Raw genomic sequence first — 20,647 nt, forward strand, 5'->3', positions numbered from 1 at the left:
CATAAATGCAGCTCCCACAGTCAAAGATGTAACATTTGCATGTTGAATTGTCATTAGCCCGCAGGCATCTGTAAAGAATACCTATTATATTCACATGTGATCACGTGCCGAGTTGTCATTGGCCTGCAGGCATCTGTAAGGACTGCTATTGTTTAGAAGACCCAGGGGTCCTGACTCCATCTTGTCCACACGGTGCTGTATTGATTGAGAAAGCTTACAGACCTGATGCTTCATTTAAAGAGTTTAAACTGTAATACTCCGTTGTCCTGCAATTTATTATTTTTGTACAAAGTGTGCAAAACAAGGCATGGTGTCAGAACAGGGGTTTGAAATGGACATCGTTGGAGCTCCCTTACCTCGAATGAATTGGGAATCTTTGAACTTACATAGAGAATGGTGCAAGTTCAAGCAACACGTGGAGTTGATGTTTTCGGGTCCACTGAAAAGTAAAAGGGGAGGAAGAAAGAAGCAGCTACCTACTCCTGTGGATCGAAGAAAAAGGGAGAGACATTTTTAACACATGGTCTCTCACCGCGGATGAAGCAAAGGTACTGAAAAGTGATTTTGACCGTTTTGAAGCATATGTGATGCCCAAGACAAATACGATATTCGTTAGGTACAAGTTTCAGAAGTACAAGGAGCTAGTGAGTCATTTGAACAGTTCGTGACTGAGTTAAAACTGCTGGTAAAAGACTGTGCATATGCAGATAAAGATATGGTCAGAGACCGCATCGTGTTTGGAATACATTCAGCTAAAGTGAGAAACTTTTGAATGTTGGGTCCGGGCTAACGCTGGAGAAAGCTATGGGCATAGCTAGATCGCACGAGATAGCCAAAGCACAGTTGAAAACCATAACCGGCACCACGAGCAGTTTGCGTGAACAGACAGTGCACGCAGTCAATAGACACACACCAAAGAACACCGCCCAGAGAGCGTGTTTCAGAACAGAAAGAACAGAGAGGGTTCCAAAAATGGGCGACAGACATAAAATGCTTCAAAAACTGGATATTGTGGAAACTGGCATGGAGAAAAGTACTGCCCTGCCAAAGGAAGGCAATGTACTAAATGTGGTAAACGGAACCACTTTGCTAAAGTTTGCAGGACTGTTTTCGGAAAAACAGTGCACAGAGTGAGTGACAGCCAAATGCCAGATAGAGAGCCAAATGCAGAGGAACTGTTTATTGATTCTGTGTCACAGAAAAAACAGATTTCAGAGACTGAGCAAGCCTTTGCCGATATTGAAATAGGAAAACAGGGCAAAGAGCTTAAGTTTAAACTAGACACTGGATCTCAGGTTAATGTAATTCCTCGGAGTATCACAGCTTGAAGGATGAGTGTAAGCTACAGCCCACCTCACGCAGACTGACCAGCTATGGGGGTGAGCAGCTCATTGTAAATGGCACATGCGTGATGAGATGCAAGTACAAAGAAAGCGACATGATGTTGAACTTTTACATTATTGACACTCCAGCACCTCCAGTGCTAGGTCTAAAGGCATGTTTAGACATGGACCTCATCAAGCTAGTGCTATCATTGACAGCACCAGTTGAGAAGCAGACAGTCATGGAGGAGTTTGCGGACGTTGTAAAAGGAATCGGACTATTCCCAGGTGAATGCACTATTCACCTTGACCCCACAGCAACCCCTGTGGTTTGCCCACCGAGAAGGATACCCCTTGCTCTACGTAGTCGCCTGAAGGAGGAGCTGCAGAGCATGGAGAATACAGAAATCATCGTCCAGGAAACAGAACCGACAGTGGGTCAACGCGTTAGTACTGGTTGAGAAACCACGTACAGGCAAGCTCAGAGTCTGTCTCGACCCCAGAGATTTGAACAAGGCTATCAAACTCCCTTACTACCCTCTACCAACGCTAGATGACATCACACCCAAGCTAGTGGGAGCACGTTACTTCAGTGTAATGGACGCACAATCAGGATACTGGAATATCAAGCTCACGGAAGAGTCATCTAAGCTAACAACGTTCAACACACCATTTGGATGCTACCGATTTCTGCGTTTACCATTTGGTCTTATCTCAGCTCAGGATGAATTCCAGCGGAAGATCGACGAAACCTATGAAGGCCTCGACGGAGTAGTCGCAATCGTAGACGACAGCCTCATCTATGGCAGGAATAGAGGGGAACATGACAGGAACCTCTGTGCGATGCTACAAAGATCACGGGAGAAAGGTATCCAGCTCAACCCTGAGAAAAGCATAATCGGATCCACCGAGGTCAGTTATTTCAGGCATCGCCTCTCAACTGATGGCATTAAGCCGGATCCAGAGAAAATCTCCGCCATCAAGAAGATGGAGCCGCCGAAGAACCGCGCAGAGCTGGAGACAGTACGAGGCATGGTTAACTACTTAGCCAAGTTTGCCCCGAGTCTCTCCGAAATCAACGCACCCATGCGTCAGTTGCTCAAACAATCCAATGAGTTCCTGTGGGACAAACATGACACAGCATTTCAGAAAATGAAAGACCTAATCACCAGAGAACCAGTTCTTGCCTACTTCGACCCCAACAAAGAGCTCAGACTACAAGTGCATGTGTCAAAGTACGGATTAGGCGCAGTATTACTGCAAGAAGGAAAGCCCATCGGCTACGCTTCCAGATCTCTCACAGACAGTGAAATCAACTATGCTCAAATCGAGAAAGAGCTATATGCAATCCTGTTTGGATGTAAGCGTTTCCACCAGTACGTCTATGACCAACAAGTCATTGTGGAATCCGACCACAAGCCCCTCGAGTCAATCATGAGGAAACCACTAGCCGCAGCCCCACCAAGGCTACAGAGAATGATCCTTCAGCTACAGAAGTATGACTTCACAATCATTCACCGTCCAGGCAAAGACATTCCTGTCACAGACATGCTCTCCAGAAAGTCTCTTAGCTACCAGGACAGCAGCCTCAGTGAAGGCATGGATGTGCAGGTGCACAACAGCTTACCTGTGAGTGACTCAAAACTGAAGGAGATCCGAGCAGGAACAGAGAAAGATGCACAACTCACTGTTGAGCAAAGTCATACATGAAGGATAGCCTGAAGAAAGGAGGAAATGCCCTCAGAGCATATCTGAATTCTGGAACCACAGAGACGAACTGACACAAATCAACAGAATCGTCTTCAAAGGGGAGAAAAATCATTCCTACCAGTCTCAGAGAAGAGATGTTGACAAAAATTCATGCTGGACATATGGGCATGGAAAAATGCAAACAAAGAGCACGTGACATTATGTTTTGGCCCAGAATGTGCAAACACATTGAGGACATTGTCGGAAAATGTTCCATTTGTCTAGAATGCCGCCCATCAAATGTCAAAGAGCCCATGATACCTCACCGTATCTCAGACAGGCCCTGGCAGGTCGCGACAACGGATCTGTTCACATGGAACGACGACGACTACATAGTGACTGTTGATTACTACAGCAGATTTTTTGAATTGGACAAGCCTCACAGCACCACATCTGCAGCTGTGATTCACAAGCTAAAGGCAGCCTTTGCCAGGCGTGGCATGGTAGAGACTTTAGTCTCAGACAATGGCCCCCAATACAAATCAAAAGAGTTCGAGTCGTTTGCCAAGGCATGGGATTTCACACGTCACATCAAGCCCACATTATCCTCAAAGTAATGGCCTTGCTGAAAAAACTGTCCAGATTGCAAAAACACTCATGGACAAAGCCAAAGCGGACAAAAGAGACCCCTACATCAGTCGCGAGTACCGCAACACTCCGGTTGACAACTTCAAGTCACCAGCACAGCTGTTGATGAGCCACAGACTTCGCTCAATCCTTCCAAGCACCAACCAGCAGCCAGAGGTCGTCAGCTGCAAGCAAGTGCATGCAAAATGCGTACAGAGACAGCAACACCAAAAGAGATACTATGACAGGTCAGCTAGACTACTGCCGCCGCTGCACAATGGAGAATCCGTCAGAATCCAGGAGCATGACTACTGGAAGCCAGCAGTCATCATCCAGCCAGCTGACACTGAGCAATCGTATCACGTCCAGACTCCAGAAGGACAGGTGTACCGCCGCAATCGCAGGCATCTCCTGAACACCAAGGAACAACACTGTCATTCCGACGAGAGGTCAAGCCAAAGTTATCCTTGACTTGTGAACTGAGTGTAGGCGGATCGCTGCCCTAAAAAACTGTACATCGTTATTGAAACGTTGAGATGTTTTCAGTGCTAGTTAAATGTTGAGTTTACTTATATGCTAATGCTACGGAGAACATTATGTAGAAGGTTCAAAAGTAATGCATAACATTTTTCTTTTAAAAGGGGATGTAACATTTGCATGTTGAATTGTCATTGGCCCGCAGGCATCTGTAAGGAATACCTATTATATTCACATGTGATCACATGCTGAGTTGTCATTGGCCTGCAGGCATCTGTAAGGACTGCTATTGTTTAGAAGACCCAGGGGTCCTGACTCCATCTTGTCCACACAGTGCTGCATTGATTGAGAAAGCTTACAGACCTGATGCTTCATTTAAAGAGTTTAAACCGTAATACTCCGTTGTCCTGCAATTTATTATTTTTGTACAAAGTGTGCAAAACAAGACCAAAGAGGATCTTGTATGGAGTTTATAGACTCAAAAACTCCAAGTTATTGTGGAATCCCATAAATTATAGGGTTGTGAAGGTGAAGATTTATCAAGTGTGTTGGGCTGCAGACAGATTCTCAGTTCAGTAAAACTATTAAGTTCCTTAATTTACCCAATCACTTCAAAAAAAAGTCAAACATTACTTACCTTGAACAAATCTGTACTGGCTGCTCGTAATTACCCCATGCATTTCTAACTGTTCACAAAATATATCTCAATTATGTATTCAGAAAGTTTGCGCTCAACTATTAAACTAGTTTATAGTTATCCTTCTACTCTTAATCGTCAATTATGACAACATTGGGTTGCCCCAGTATCAAAAGAAATTTAAGTGCTTTAAAAAGTCTCAAAAAATAAACACCAAATTATATAAGAAAACTTATCAAATTAAATCATATTATGTGTCCACTATGCATGCAGTCCAATCCCTCCGGCGCCCACCAGTTGCTCTCTATTCTTGAAGTCCTGCCCCTTTGCTTTTCTCCTCCTACCACTCCACCTTCAGCAGTACAGCCTTCAGTTACCTGGGTTTCAATGCACCCCCTAAACCATTCCCCCCCCATGTTATTCCACTACGCCCTTCAAAAACCTACATCTCCCCTAACAATGAGTTGCAGCTCTTTGGGCCAGTTTCCTATATTACACAAGAAACAAATGCACTTTGTTGATGTACTATACAAATTCCAACTTCCATTAGGCTACAGAGAGGGAGTACTGAAATGTAGGCAAATAAACCTGAACCTCTCGCACGTGTTAACATCTGGTTACAGGATAGCATTGGCAAAGACCTTGTGACCATGCATTTATCAGTCCTCTTTATTAAGAATGGCATGTGTCAAGAGGAGCACTGAGGAAGAACTACAATACTTCCAAGTATAAACAGATAATTCCAGAAATACACAGCATATTGGGCAATGTTATGAATCTCATCATCATGAAGAAACGACTCATGAAATAACACTGGACGGCCAGCTGGTGGCGGCGTCCAAGGAGTATAAATACTCAGGCGTGGGTCCAGCTTGCCCAGGGACATTTTGTAAGACAGGAACTAGTGAAGTACAACTAGACCTCCATGTTCTGAAACAAGTTGATTAAAGCCTTGTTTTATACTCAAACCAAGTGCTCAGTAGTCTTCTTACATCAGGCAGCATCTGAAAGAGAAAGTTGGTTTAGCATTTCAGGCGTAACCCTTGGAAACCATCTTTCCCCTTCAAATACTGATCTACATGCTGTGTATTCAGCATTCAGTTTTTCTATTTTATCACTACATTTCATGGCATTGAGTCCACTGTAGATAAAGGAGAAATCAGCTGTATATACTCATCTCGCCCATGGGAGAGTGCTTCCAAAAAAAAAAAACAGGCTTACCTTTTTAAAAAAAAAGCATCTGCAGGCTAGAATCCCAACTTTAGAGCCATATAATCTGGCAACAATTTTAAAACAAAAAGCTTAAAACCCATTACCGAGATCGATAGGTGAAATTGTCATAATGTTGATAACACCTCTTTCCTGACCCAGAAAAGCCATAGATGTAGTCAGGATCAACAAAGCCATGTTGACTCACAAATCGAGTGGCCTGATTCCTAGGAGGGAAGAAATCAGAAAAACAATGTTTTTTTTCCCACCTCCACATATTATTAAAATCACCCAAGACTAGGAATTATTTACTTTCAAGAGCACTTGGCTTGTGACAAAACACATGAGCTAGTCACTACAGAAATGCAACCATGTCCCCCTCATTTTCACTCCAACATCCTTCCCCCATGGTTGCACAAGTAATTGCATTCAAATATATATTCATTTCAAGGTATACAAAGGAGTTCTTTTTAAAAGGTGAAGTAACAAATTTTTCCACTATCCTGGTGATACTTGCATCTATTGCCCTCATTTTATCATGCTTCATTGGGGCTTTCAATCAAAACTCCAGAATATTCAAATATCCTCAACCATCACTATTTAATACGCTTTTGAGATGTATATTAATGACCTGGACGTGGGAGTACAGGGCACAATTTCAAAATTTACAGATGACAAAACTTGGAAGTATAGTGAACAGTGAGGAGGAGAGTGAGAGACTTCAGGAAGACAGACAGGCTGGTGAAATGGGCGGACACGGGGCAGATGAAATTTAACACAGAAAAGTGTGAAGTGATATTATTTCTACCAAAATGTGAGGAGGACGACGACATATAAAGTAAATGGTACAATCCTGAAGGGAGTGCACAAACAGAGAGACCTGGGGGTATGTGTGCACAAATCGTTGAAGGTGGCAGGCAGGTTGAGAATGCAATTAAAAAGGCTTACAGGAGCCTGGGCTTCATAAATAGAGGTATATAAAGTGTGGAAATTACGATGAACCTGTATAAAACACTGGTTCGGCCCCAACTGGAGTACTGCGTCCAATTCTGGGCACCACGCTTTAAGGAAGGATGTGAAGGCCTTAGAGAGGGTGCAGAAAAGATTTACGAGAATGATTCCAGAAATTAGGGACTTCAGTTACGTTGATAGACTGGAGAAGCTGGGGTTGTTCTCCTTGGAGCAGAGAAGATTGAGAGATTTGATAGAGGTGTTCAAAATCATGAGGGGTCTACACAGAGTAGAGAGGGAAACTGCTCCCATTGGCAGAAGGGCCAAGAACCAGAGGAGACAGATTTAAAGGTGATTGGCAAAAGAACCAAAGGCGACGTAAGAAAAAACTTTTTTACGCAGCAAGTGGTTAAGATCTGGAATGCACTGCCTGAAAGAGTGGTGGAGGCAGACTCAATCATGGCTTTCCAAAATGGAGTTGAAGAAGTGTCTGAAGGAAATAAATTTGCAGGGCTACGGGGAAAGGGCAGGGGAGTGGGACTAGCTGAAGTGCTCCTGCAGTGTGTTGGCACGGGCTCGACGGGCCAAAGGCCTTCTTCCATGCTGTAACCATTCTATGATTCTATGGGCCACTATATCCATGCAAAGAATAGCCAACATAACGAATGGAACTACCCAACACTGCAAATTTAAAATGCTATACAACATGGTCACTGTTTTATACTTGACAGACTCAACTGATTTATTTTTCCCCAAAGTCTAAATCTTAAAAGTCCCAATCCTGAATGCTCGTTATTCGCAAACCTGGATGGAGCATAGTTGTTTCTTCCAGTTCTTTGAGGTGGTGGAGGGACCCTGTACTGGTCGTAATGAGCAAAGTTGCCACTCTGAGGTGGTGAAGAAAGGGGAGAAGATCTTCCAGGAGGAAGATTATGCTGCAAACGTGGGGGAAGCACAGACTGACCCCTGCCATATGCAAATGCCATAAAAACCTGTTTCCCACGAATCTTCTTTATAAACCGTCTACGAGACTTTGGATCAAGGTCTGTAATGAAAATGTCAGCAAGTCGAGTATAGATTTGAACAAACACAGCAAAGGCTTCTAGAATTTAAAAAAAATCTTATTAAAAGTTAATTCAATGCAATTCCCCAAAATAGCCGATCAGTAATTTAGTGGATTTTATTACACTAGATCATAAGCTGCTTCCACTCTAGGGGTGGGAGCAAACAGTAACAAAGAAAACTAATGCCAGATTGGATCAGACTGTACAATGGAAAACAATGATCAGACCATAAAACACCAATGACTGGGAAGTTGAGCAAGATAAAGCAGCAGAGGAGACTCAACCCCAGTTTGGGCTGGATTTGCATCAAGGAGAGTGGTGAAAGAAATGCTTTCCATTTCCTTAAGTACTCAGTTAATTTTCAAGCTCTGTATAAAACTTGGTAACGCATTTACATTGATAATTTTTGATAGTGCCAAAAAAATCCAGTGCTTTGATCAGGAGCTCGGTATGATTTGAGCTGCAAGGCTCCTGCAGTTGACAGGTAGAAGTGAAGCCAAGTTCTGATATTTAATTTATTAACACATTCTCCTCGTTACTAACCTAACTCTGAAACATATCCACTGGGTATCTTCTGATAGTTTCCACCTTTTCTGTTAGAAACAATATTCCAGGCAGGAACTGGTGTTACTTGAGTCACAGGCTTCAGGTTTGTCAAAGGAACAGTGTGCCTGGGAGTAATTAAAATGATTTTTTTTTTTTTTCTTACAAGAACTTCAGGACAGACTGTAATACAATTATTCTATCAAACTTTTCTTAACAGTCTAGCAAATCTTTTGAATCACATGCTATGCTATTTCTGAATTATTCATCTGGTAACATTTCATTTAATCCACTTGGCAATACAACAGCTTTTCAGTTAGCAAAAGAACAGTTTAGACATCTTGTATATCTTTACATATGTTTTGTTTTGAAATCAATTGGCAAAAATGGTCTAGAAAATTGTGGACACTGCTGCTTCACACAGCTGGCCACAATCAGGTCATCCTTCTCAAGAGGTACTACAGAAACATAGAAACACAGAAGATAGGAGCAGGAGTAGGCCATTCGGCCCCTCGAGCCTGCCTTGTTGTTTTTGCCACCGAAGTGGATAACCTCACATTTATCCACGTTATATTGCATCTGCCATGTTTCTGCCCAATCACCCAACCTGTCCAAATCATCCTGGAGTTTCTCGACATCCTCCTCACAGCACACACGCCCACCCAGCTTTGTGTCGTCTGCAAATTTGGAGATATTACATCTAGTTCCCTTGACCAGATCATTTATATATATTGTGAATAGCTGGGGTCCAAGGACCGATCCCTGCGGTACCCCACTAGTCACTGCCTGCCATTCGGAAAAAGGCCTGTTTATTCCAACTCTTTGCTTTCTGTCTGCCAACCAGTTCTCTATCCAAGTCAATACCTTGCCCCCGATTCCATGTGCCTTAACTTTACACGCTAATCTCTTATGCGGGACCTTATCGAAGGCCTTCTGAAAGTCCAGATACACCACATCCACTGGTTCTCCTTTATCTATTTTACCAGTTACATCCTCAAAAAATTCCAGTAGATTAGTCAAGCACGATTTACCTTTTGTAAATCCATGTTGACTTTGTCCGATCCTGTCACTGCTTTCCAAGTGCTCTGCTATTACATCTTTCATAATGGACTCTAGCATTTTCCCCACTACCGATGTCAGGCTTACCGGTCTGTAATTCCCCGTTTTCTCTCTACCACCTTTCTTGAATAGTGGGGTAACATTAGCTACCCTCCAATACATAGGTACTGTTCCAGATTCCATCGAATGTTGGAAGATGATCAGCAATGCATCTACTATTTCTAGGGCCACTTCCTTAAGTACCCTAGGATGTAGATTATCAGGCCCTGGGGATTTATCAGCCTTCAGTCCCATCAATTTCCCTACAAATACTGATTTCTTTCAGTTCCACCCTTTCATCAGACCCCACGCTCCCCGGCATCTCCGGGAGGCCACTCACGTCCTCCCTTGTGAAGACAGAACCAAAATATGTATTTAGTTGGTCTGCCATTTCTTTGTTCCCCATTATAAATTCCCCTGATTCTGACTGCAAGGGACCTAAGTTTGACTTCACCAATCTTTTTCTCTTCACATATCTATAAAAGCTTTTACAGTCAGTTTTTATGTTCCCTGCAAGCTTACTCATTCTATTTTCCCCTTCTTAATTAATCCCTTTGTCAAATCCTAAACTGCTCCCAATCCTCAGGATTATTGCTTTTTCTGGCCAATTTATATGTCCTCTCCTTGGATCTTATGCTATCCTTAATTTCCCTTGTTAGCCACGGTTGAGTCACCTTTTTTGTTTTATTTTTATGCCAAACTGGGATGAACAAATTCTGTAGTTCATCCATGCAGTCTTTGAATGTTTGCCATTGCCTATCCACGGTCAACCCTTTGAGTGACATTCCCCAATCAATCCTACCCAACTCGCGCCTCAGACCATCGTAGTTTCCTTTATTTAAATTTAGGACCCTAGTCTCTGAGTCAACTACTTCATTCTCCATCTTAATGAAGAATTCGATCATATGATTGCTCCGACCCAAGGGGCCTTGTACAACAAGATTGCTAATTAATCCTTTCTCGTTACATAACACCCAATCTAAGATGGCCTGATCTCTGGTTAGTTCCTCGACATATTGGTCCAGGAAACCATCCTGTAAACACTCCAGGAATTCCTCCTCCACAGTATTGTTACTAATTTGGTTAGCCCAATCTATATGTAGATTAAAGTCACCCATGATGACTGCTGTGCCCTTATTGCACGCTTCTTTAATTTCCCCTTTAATGCCATCCCCAACCTCCACCTTACTGTTTGGAGGTCTATATACCACTCCCACTAACATTTTCTGCCCCTTGGTATTTCTCAATTCCCATACAGATTCCACATCATCAGAGCTAATATCCTTCCTTACAATTGTGTTAATCCCTTCTTTAACCAATAATGCTACCCCACCTCCCTTTCCTTTTTGCCTATCTTTCCTGAATATCGAATACCCCTGGATGTGGAGTTCCCAGCCTTGGCCATCCTTGAGCCACGTTTCCGTAATCCCAACCAAATCATATTCGTTTACCTCTATTTGTGCATCCAATTCATCCACCTTATTACGAATGCTCCTCACATTAAGACACAAAGCCTTCAGGCTTGTTTTTTTGAATTATTATTTACTGTGGCCATGTTTGATTTAAACAGTTGATTTCTCGGACTGCCACTTTTGTTTTTCTCCTTCCTATCTTTTGCTTTTATCCTCATTTCCCTTTCCTCGGTCTCCCTGCTCAGGTTCCCAACCCCCTGCCATTTTAGTTTAAACCCTCCCCCAGAGCACTAGCAAACACTCCCCCTAGGACATCGTTCCAGCCCTGCCCAGGTGCAAACCGTTCGGTTTGAACTGGTCCCACCTCCCCCAGGACCGGTTCCAATGTCCCAGAAACTTGAATCCCTCCCCCTTGCACCATGCCTCCAACCACATATTCATCTGAAATATCCTTCTATTTCTACTCTGACTAGCACGTGGCACTGGTAGCAATCCTGAGATTACTACCTTTGAGGTCCTATTTTTTAATTTACCTCCTAACTCCCTATATTCAGCTTTTAGGACCTCATCCCGGTTTTTACCTATATCGTTGGTGCCTATATGCACGACAACTGGCTGTTCACCCTCCCCTTCCAAAATGTTCTGTAGCCACTCCGAGACATCCTTGACCCTTGCACCAGGGAGGCAACACACCATCCTGGAGTCTCGTTTGCGGGAAGGAAAAGGAATGAAAACAATGCAATACTATAAGTTTTTTTTCTTCTCGTCTTTCTTGTAGATTATCTTTCCTTCACTCTGGAAAGTAACATCTTCTTGCTGTGGCATGGTTCCATGAGCAGCAGCCATTCTCCATTGCCTTGCTCAAGCACTCCTTTTTACATTGGAGCCTTGAACACAGGGCATCACAGATGAGCTTGAACCTGCTCCTCAATTGACATCCACACATGCACTTCCAGCAGGGGAAACTAGATAGCAAATCAGGAGGAGAATCCTCTCACATCTTTACATCCTTAATTCAAAGGCACGAGATCAAACTGTACGACCTTTGTTGAGATCAGTTAACTCAAAGAGACCAGAGATCAGAATTGGAACCGTCTTGCTCCGTAGGATTTAACTGCTCACTGAATAAGCTTGGGGCGCGCCAAGTTGCATGTCTACACAACGCAGGAAATACACAGCAAGTCCATCAACATTTATAAACAAAGACAAGTTAGTGTTTGGGTAGAACCCAATTGAAATCTAAGAAACATGCTGTTAATAGGATTGAAGAAAAAAAGTCAAAACAGATAACCCAAATGAGAGAGAGGAAGTTAATTGGTTAAATAAAATGCAAACTACTCAAGAGTATAGAACTGTTCAATATAAAACCTCTTCCCTTCCACTTTTTGCTTTGTGCTTATATATCTATATATATCCAGGATGAGAATAGACTTTCTGCCCGTCTCCTTCCTTCAGCTGATTTTATTTCTGTTCCAAGAAATCACCCCTCTCCCCAAAATATATACTGGAAGAGGCAAAAAGAAAGATCCGGTAGCCAATTCAACAGTCCACTTAAAAATTCTTCTCTAACCCCTTGAGCAAATGTGCCCCAGATCCATTAATTTTCATTTCCTCTTGCTGTGATCATCTAATTTTCCAGAAATCTATCTCGCACCTTCTTGAAGGACTGCAAAGAATCAGTTGTCAGCACCTCTTCTGGAATCCTGCTCCATAGCTTGATCACCCTCCAGGAACAGCAAATGTTTGAGACTTCTCTCACTCTGCTTTCTCCACTTGGATGAGTGACTGTCTGTTCCACCCAACCCATCACCTTGAACACATTATCTATTTGCACACTGTCCATGCCTTTAATAATCTTGGATCAGATCCCCTCCAAGTCTTCCATCTTTCAAATAAATACAAACCCAAGGCATCAAGTCTATCTTTATAGCTCAAATGATCTCATGCTGGTCTCCTCCAGAGTTTCATGTCTCAATGAGGTGGGGGAACCTAAACTTGTCACAATATTCCAAATGAGGCCTTACTAAAGCTGTAATAATAATCCATGACCGAAATATGTTTCTTGGTCGCCGTTCCTCTTCTTTTCAACTCTTGCTCATCTTTCAATAGTCAGTCTTGTCAAAAGGATTATACCCAAAATATTGTTTTTACTCTTTACGGATGCTGATTGCTGGAAAATACACAACAGGTCACTCAGTTTATTTCACGTTTCCCTTTTTTAAAATAATAGAACAAACCACTGACTAAAAAACAGCCTTAAATTGTGGTATTAATCTACCTTAATGGGCAGCCTTGACAGAAAATTGTTCTAATTTCCTCTACATTGAGATGTACCAAAGGGAGTAACTATTCAAACGTGTGCATAACTGGCTAATCAGGGAAAAGGAACCCAACCAGCAGCACTGATCGCGCCAAAAGATTACACCACCTAACCCACAAAAAAAATTGCCTAGATGCAGGTCTCGAGTTGCAAAAATTACATAATTTCAGGTATTTTCAATACAAAGCTACAGTACTCTTATGGGAGAGGTAGTCATAAAGACTGTGTGGCAACACTAGTAAGATGCAGCAATCCCTTATTGGCCAATGAGAAGAGCAAAGCAAAGGCTGTCCAATGACAATTAACATTTCACAGCAATTTACTCTAGGTGGTGTACAAGAGCAGTTAGTGATGAGTTTGGAGATCACTGGCAAAAATTGAAGTAAAATAGCTTGCCTGCTCGGGCAGGGAATATGCTTGGCTTTTTTATTGTTTCGTGCAGGGTGGGGTGCGTAGCGGAACAATTGAAGAAGGGATGCAAGAACGTAAAGCAAGCTAATTCTATTATAACCAACTTTCCCCATTACTGGCATTGCTAATACTGTACATCATCTGCCAAATTTAACAGTACAGTACTAGATCAGAGTTTTAGTTAAAAAACTTATTAAAATTCAACATTTTGAAATTGTTTCAAGTTGAGATGATCTTATGTTTTATAAAATCTATTTTTGAAAAACCATTACCTCACATTAGTGCCATTCTCCTCAAATACTTTATACCAGGCTGGCGTCAAACAGTTTTATGTCAAAACAAGTGCACTTGTTTCAATAGGCTTCCCTTTAACGTCACACCATGCTTTACCATATTAATATTCCCCATTAACAGTATATTTATTTCATAAGAGAAGTAATTAATACTATAGGGCTCTGTTGTTCTGGCATCTGTGATCTAGCAGTTTCACTTTTACAGGCGTAGAAAATTTACAATTTGGTACAATTCTAATTATATTTCCTGCTCCCAGGATAACAAGGCGGTGCTCATTATAAGCTAAGTCAGTCAATCAATCAAATGCCCTACCCTTAATGGAGGAACACAAAAATACCGAGAGTGGCCAGTTTCTTCTACTCTGGCTACAATGTTTACTGGCTCAACATCTGTACTTTTAAGAGCAACATTTTTGAATGAATAAAAGTCATGGAAAACTAACTTTTCAGCTAGCTCTTCTATGAAGACGGTCACAGAGTTGCCATCTTGTCCTGCTTCTTGTATATGAGCATTGTAGTATTTTCCTCCTTGCTCAAGTTTCACCTGTGGAGAGATGCTTTTTTTGGTCAGCAGGTCCCTGATGTTAAAGTACAAATTATGTAACTGGGTTAATTTGACTTAATTCACAGAATTAGATGTAAAAAAAAACTGGAAACAATTATTACATGATGTTACTTACAGCTTCTTAACCAGTCGGCATTTAACGTAGATGCAGGAGCAGAATAAAGACACCAAAGAAATTGCCAAATATAAAATTGGAACTATATTTGAGGCAGAATATGGAACTCTCAATAGTTCTTTAATTTTTGAGGCCAAGTTTCACCAATTAGAACATGATTTCCCATTTCTATTCCCCGTCTGTCTCCCCAACCTTATTTATAAATCATCCTAAACATTTTAGAAGGTGATGAAATGTGGATGTGTGCTTGCGCTCAGCCCCAGATTTCAGTCAAAGGAGAAATTACTTGGGCAACCGTGCACCTTCCGAGGTGGCTCTGTAAAAAGCAAGAGATCTGGTGACCTTCCCATATCGATACAAGGCTCACTTCAGTATTTCAAAAAAGTTCAAATACTTAGGTCAGGGGTTCGTTCATCTGCTATTTCCAATTATTCTAGCCTCCCCCATGCACACTGATTAGCTGGTCATTTTTCTCAATTGCCATTTGTGGGACTGCCTGTAAAACAGTTCAAAACATTATTCACTAGAAATGCTTTGGGACGCCCTGAGGACATGAAGGAGCCACATAAATGCAAGTTCTTTCTTTTACAAAAAGTCACATTCAATGTCAGACATGATTGCGACAGTCACTGCTAACAGTGAAGAATAAAAACAGGGGACAGCCAACCACAACCACCAACAGCTTTAAAAAGGCTGGCCAGGAATGAAGCCTTTTCCACAAAAACTTCAGAAATTTCCTACCAATTAAAACAAACATCTTCATTTATTTAAAACATATTAAATTCTTAATCTTGCTAAATATATTGCTCAAATTCCCTATAGTAACTCACCTGGCATTTGTCCCCTAAACAGTATTGCCTTCCAGAAACCACCATATAGTCCACCTTCTGCTGCTCTGTAACAAGAATAAAACCCTGATGCCTTGTAAAATACAACACAAACCTTGTTAGTCACTTGGTATGAGATCTGCCTCACAAAAAAAGCACACTACTAAATCTATATGTATACTTTAAACGGTAGTATCCATTTATTAACAAAGAAAACCAAATAAAGTGGTGCAGTTTCTGACCAAAAACAGGATATGGGAAGTGACCAGTAGACGAATATCATGAGTAGACATAGTTCAACCAGTACTAGTCAGAGAAAGTGACTAAGATAGCAGGTTTTGAAGTATATATATATATATATATAAAAATAAATAAAACAAATAGGGACCTGGGTGTCCTTGTACATGAGTCACTGAAAGTGAATGTGCAGATGCAGCAAGCCATTAGGAAGGCAAATGGTATGCTGGCCTTCATTACAAGAGGATTTGAGTACAGGAGTAAAGAAGTCTTACTCCAATTATATAGGGCCTTGGTGAGACCACACCTGGAGTACTGTGTACAATTTTGGTCTCCTTACCTAAGGAAGGATATACTTGCCATAGAGGGAGTGCAATGAAGGTTCACGAGATTGATTCCTGGGATGGCGGGACTGTCGTATAAGAGATGGGAGTAAACTAGGCCTGTATTCTCTTGAATTCAGAAGAATGAGAGGGGATCTCATTGAAGCATACAAAATTATTACAGGGCTTGATAGGATGGATGCTGGGAGAATGTTTCCCTTAGCTGGGGAGTCTAGAACCAGGGGCCACAGCCTCAGGATAAAGGGTAGGCCATTCAGGACGGAGATGAGAAGAAATTTCTTCAGAGAGGGTGGTGAATCTTTGGAATTCTCTACCCCAGAGGGCTGTGGAGGCTCAGTCATTGGGTATATTCAAAACAGAAGTCGATAGATTTCTGACTAGTAAGGGCATCAAGGGATATGGCCGGTGAATGGAGTCGAGACAGAAGATCAGCCATGATCTCATTGAATGGCAGAGCAGGCTCGAAGGGCCGAATAGACTACTCCTGCTCCTATTTCTTATGTTCTTATTTATCCCCACAAAATCAAATACTGGTTAGCCAACAAGCAGCAGTGGATTTCCAGTCAGACTACGAAGACACTGTGTTTTGTGGATTCTAGTTTGGCCATCAGAAGTCAGATTTGGTTGACTGCAGCCTTCATTAGCATTTTAAAACCTTATATTAGTAACTCTAGCATCAAACAGGATCTAGCCACAATTGCTCCTGCGATGTTAGAAGTAGCTGTGCTGAATTATTTAAATACCTTTAGGCCTTCGGCTAAGTTTACATGGACCTTCTCTACCCTCCCCAAAACTAAGAAATCTATCGACCACTATTTATGGCTTATACCTTTCCTGCTATCGAGCCAAACATCAAACTCCACATTGCGGTAAATTTCTGAATCCAATGCCTTCAACACCTTAAAGGGAAATGGCATCTTTGATGGGCCATCCACAGTCTGAAATACAGAAATCAATTGAATGCTGGAACCAAGAAAACTTCAACAGGTGACCATAAATGCTGTGAACCAGAAGTGTAAATACAGCAATTGAATCTTAACATGCAATCATAGCTCGTATTAACAAAAAAAAATTCAAAACTGGATGCCTCTACATTTTGACTGAGCAGAATTTTAAACAAAATGTAGGAATTCCGTAAGAGGTTGAAATTGAAATAATTTAAAGATTAAATCTGGATCATTTTCACCATAGCAGTGGTAGCCATACAGCACAACTCATCTGGTTTACTCGAGCATTGAAAAAATTGTTTTTACAAGTTTAAAAAACCAATCACTGCAGGCTGGCTGGGAACAGAAGTCAAAAATTTATAATGGTTAATTAATTATGAAAACAGGTCTGAGGCTAACTATCAGAGGCAAGTTACCAAAATGTTCACAATTTGTAGAAAAGAACTTTAAACTTTTTAGCTTCTGTAGTACTTATTGCTTGGCGATTCGAAGTCCATAGTGCAGATATTGAACTGGATTTTGTGGTGGTAATGATGGCGAAACTGTCAGCGTTCGCTGTCATAACCCCTCAAACTGACAGCAACCTCAGGATTTAGCGCATGCGCAGACAAACATGGAAATCCAGAAATTGCGGTCAGTCATTCCTTGCTTGCTTCGCCACAGGTTGCGCTGTGGAACTCCCCAGAGCCGGCAATCAAGTCAAATCACACTGAAGGATGAAAACTTCCCCCATTATGCTGGAATATCGCTGTTAAACCGCGCACCACTCCCCCCACCCCCGAAAAAGTTAAGCCTTGGTGAAAGGTGCAACAGGGGTTTTTAACAGCATACTGACTGATGAACTGACCCTGAAAAGCTAATTTTATATTTGGGGAATGTCAAATTTTTCCATTAATATGATTAAGAATTAAAATATATTATTTTAAAAACTATTGTAAGTTTATATTTCAGCTTTTACCTTAATCCTATGTGTATGTCCCAATCTTTATTTTGCGCTCTAAAATTTATAAATAAGGTAAGTTCGAATCTGTGCATTTTACTTCTTGGTTTGCTGTGTGAGAGAATTATTCAATGCGATTGGCTGCTCAGCCTGCTTGATGACATCACTGTTGCTGGATTCGCTTGATTTGGTGCCAGATTCAAACTAAGGTTGGGAGAGCTGAAACTCCCACCAGAGATCGCTAGTTCTTTGTGAGCAGCTTTCTTCGAAGTCAGCAGCGAGCACCGTCGCTTCACCGCTGACCACAAATTCCGGGCCATTAAAACACCACTTCAGCACAAGAACAAGCGAAAACATAGAACAAGAATTGTCATTAGCACTGGATAAGAATAGTTATGATGATATAACATCTAACAATCACATTATACAATACCCTACAAAGCACTTGGCGAGTTCAGTCCTGCAACGTAGCATTTAAGTTTTGGACAAGAAACATTTGCAAAGGAAACTACAAAGTATTACGCAAAACCAAAGTATAGCTTGCTGTCAGCTTGGTCAGTGGGAGCACTCTCACTTGAGAGTTGTGGGCTCACGCCCCACTCCAGGGCTTGAACACAATATATTTAGGTAATTCAGTGAAGTGAGCCAGAATGGGAAATGAAAGAGAGCTATATCCTGGAAATGTGGTCACAATAATGAATTTTCTTACTTATTTTAGATAAAGACTTTGTCATTATTTAAAGATGTGCAATTGGGACTCTTCATTTATATATACTGTACATCTAATGATGTATCATGGTCTCCTGAAGCATGTCTCATTGCTTTGGAATGCTGTGAAGAAATTTCTCCAGAGGTTTTCCTGAAATTGGCCCCATGCTTTTTTTCTCCCCCAATTACTCTTATTTTGACTCCTCAGGCGTTCATATTAGCAGCAATTTGAGGGTGGTATACACGATTGCACTGGTTTTTAAGCAGTGATGTGCCTGATGGGTCATTTCTGGTCATTCTTTTCATAGGTTGTTGCAGGCAAGCCATTCTCTGACATCTTCTGGTTCCTTGTGCAGTTCAATTTGTATAGATTACTTGTGTTTACATGGAGCTGATTTGAGAAGTTAGGCACCAGCCTTGTTTCATTGGTAACACTCTTGCCAGTCAGAAGGTTGAGGGTTCAAGCCCCACTCCAGAGATTTGAGCACATAATCTAGGCTGACATTTCAGTGCAGCATTGAAGGGAGTTCAGCACTGTCTTTCAGATGATAGAGACCCCATCTGTCCCTTTAGTTGCATGTAAAAGCACTATTTGAGGAATAAGGGAGTTCTTGTGTCCTAGCCAAACTTTATCCCATAATCATCACCAAAAGCAAAGTGATAATTGCCAGCCAGTCTATTTGAGACCTTGCTCTGTGCAAATTAACTTTCCAAGTTATTAGCCTAATTATAACTACACTTTAAAAATAATTCACTGGCTGTGAAGTGCATTGGGACATCCTGATGTGAAAGCATTAGGTTAATGAAAGTTCTTTTGTGCCATGTACAACCAATTGCTAACTACAAGATATTCTCTTCACACGTGCACATGTGTGCCAGTGCAAATAGCCTGCTGCTATGAAAAATGTGGTACTGGAGTTAACCTTTATTCCTTGACATCCTCTACGAATGCTAAGTCCATCAACTTCCCAAAACTCCTTTCATGACAAACTTCTATGAAACCTTGATACCTTTATTTCTTCTGCTCCAGGTTTTGCAGTTTTCTCCTCTGGTGAGCTCTCTTGATCACTACTTTCTGCGTCGTTCTTCCTAAAGCAGACGCAAATAAAACCAATTTTTTTTGTTGAAAAAGCAAAAACCAAAACATTTGTCACCTTAAAATCTCAATACATACAACACTATTAGTTGATTTTTTTTTTTAATGCACTGGCAGATTCAAGAACAAGATCCACAACCTATTTGCTCAAATTGGTGGAAATACTGCCATGCAAGTTGCATCTTAAATGTGCCAAATGGAACCTCCACCGCCAATAATTCATCTTTAATTAAAAGTAGCATGTTGTAGTCCCAAGTTTGAGTAAATGTTTCTTTTCCCTCACTAAATATTCCTATCACTGCTCCAAGTTTGTTAAACTTTTTACAAGCTTCAACAAACCATAAAAAACTCAAAACATTTAAAATGTGTAATCAGATCAAATTGGTTTACACAAAAAAATAAAATTCACTCTGAAGCTAATAAATGTTTGATATTCATGTGTTATGCATCTACTATTGATAAAAAAAAACAACTTGCTCTATTTTAAAAGCAAACATCTCTTAGTTATGGACTTCTTAAAAAGAATTGGTTAAAAATGTCATTTTACAGAGGAACAGTATGGTCGGGTTCACTTTGTTCAATTGATACGACTTATCTCTCTCTAATAACATAAAACAACATATCTGCTACACTACCCCACTTTAGTGGGTCACCTTGCTAGATATAGACCAACTCCTCTGCGTTCTGCCTTTTTAGCTGCCATTTTTGGGGGACTATCTGCCAGAGCTGCAGCTTCTGCTTCTAAAAGTTAAATTGCCCTTTTTAAGAGTCAGACATATTGCTTTATTCTTGATTATCCAGTCAGAAAGAGATCA

The 20,647-nt window shown here is 41.3% G+C and overlaps 1 protein-coding gene across 1 annotated transcript in view; it reads right to left on the bottom strand.

Annotated features, from left to right (window-relative positions):
- alg13 (ALG13 UDP-N-acetylglucosaminyltransferase subunit) overlaps nucleotides 1-20,647 on the bottom strand; it is a 100,150-nt gene that overhangs the window by 41,639 nt on the left and 37,864 nt on the right. The window contains exons 12-18 of the mRNA XM_085993612.1: nucleotides 19,747-19,825; nucleotides 16,971-17,079; nucleotides 15,564-15,628; nucleotides 14,497-14,597; nucleotides 8,520-8,647; nucleotides 7,717-7,957; nucleotides 6,069-6,188 (exon numbers count right to left, since the gene is read on the bottom strand). Coding sequence (XP_085849738.1) covers nucleotides 6,069-6,188; nucleotides 7,717-7,957; nucleotides 8,520-8,647; nucleotides 14,497-14,597; nucleotides 15,564-15,628; nucleotides 16,971-17,079; nucleotides 19,747-19,825 — 843 coding nt within the window. The remainder of the gene's footprint in view (nucleotides 1-6,068; nucleotides 6,189-7,716; nucleotides 7,958-8,519; nucleotides 8,648-14,496; nucleotides 14,598-15,563; nucleotides 15,629-16,970; nucleotides 17,080-19,746; nucleotides 19,826-20,647) is intronic.

This window comes from Somniosus microcephalus, chromosome 1 (genome assembly GCF_052327205.1).
Source record: "Somniosus microcephalus isolate GS21.2 chromosome 1, FLI_Smic_1.0, whole genome shotgun sequence".
NCBI lineage: Eukaryota > Metazoa > Chordata > Chondrichthyes > Squaliformes > Somniosidae > Somniosus > Somniosus microcephalus.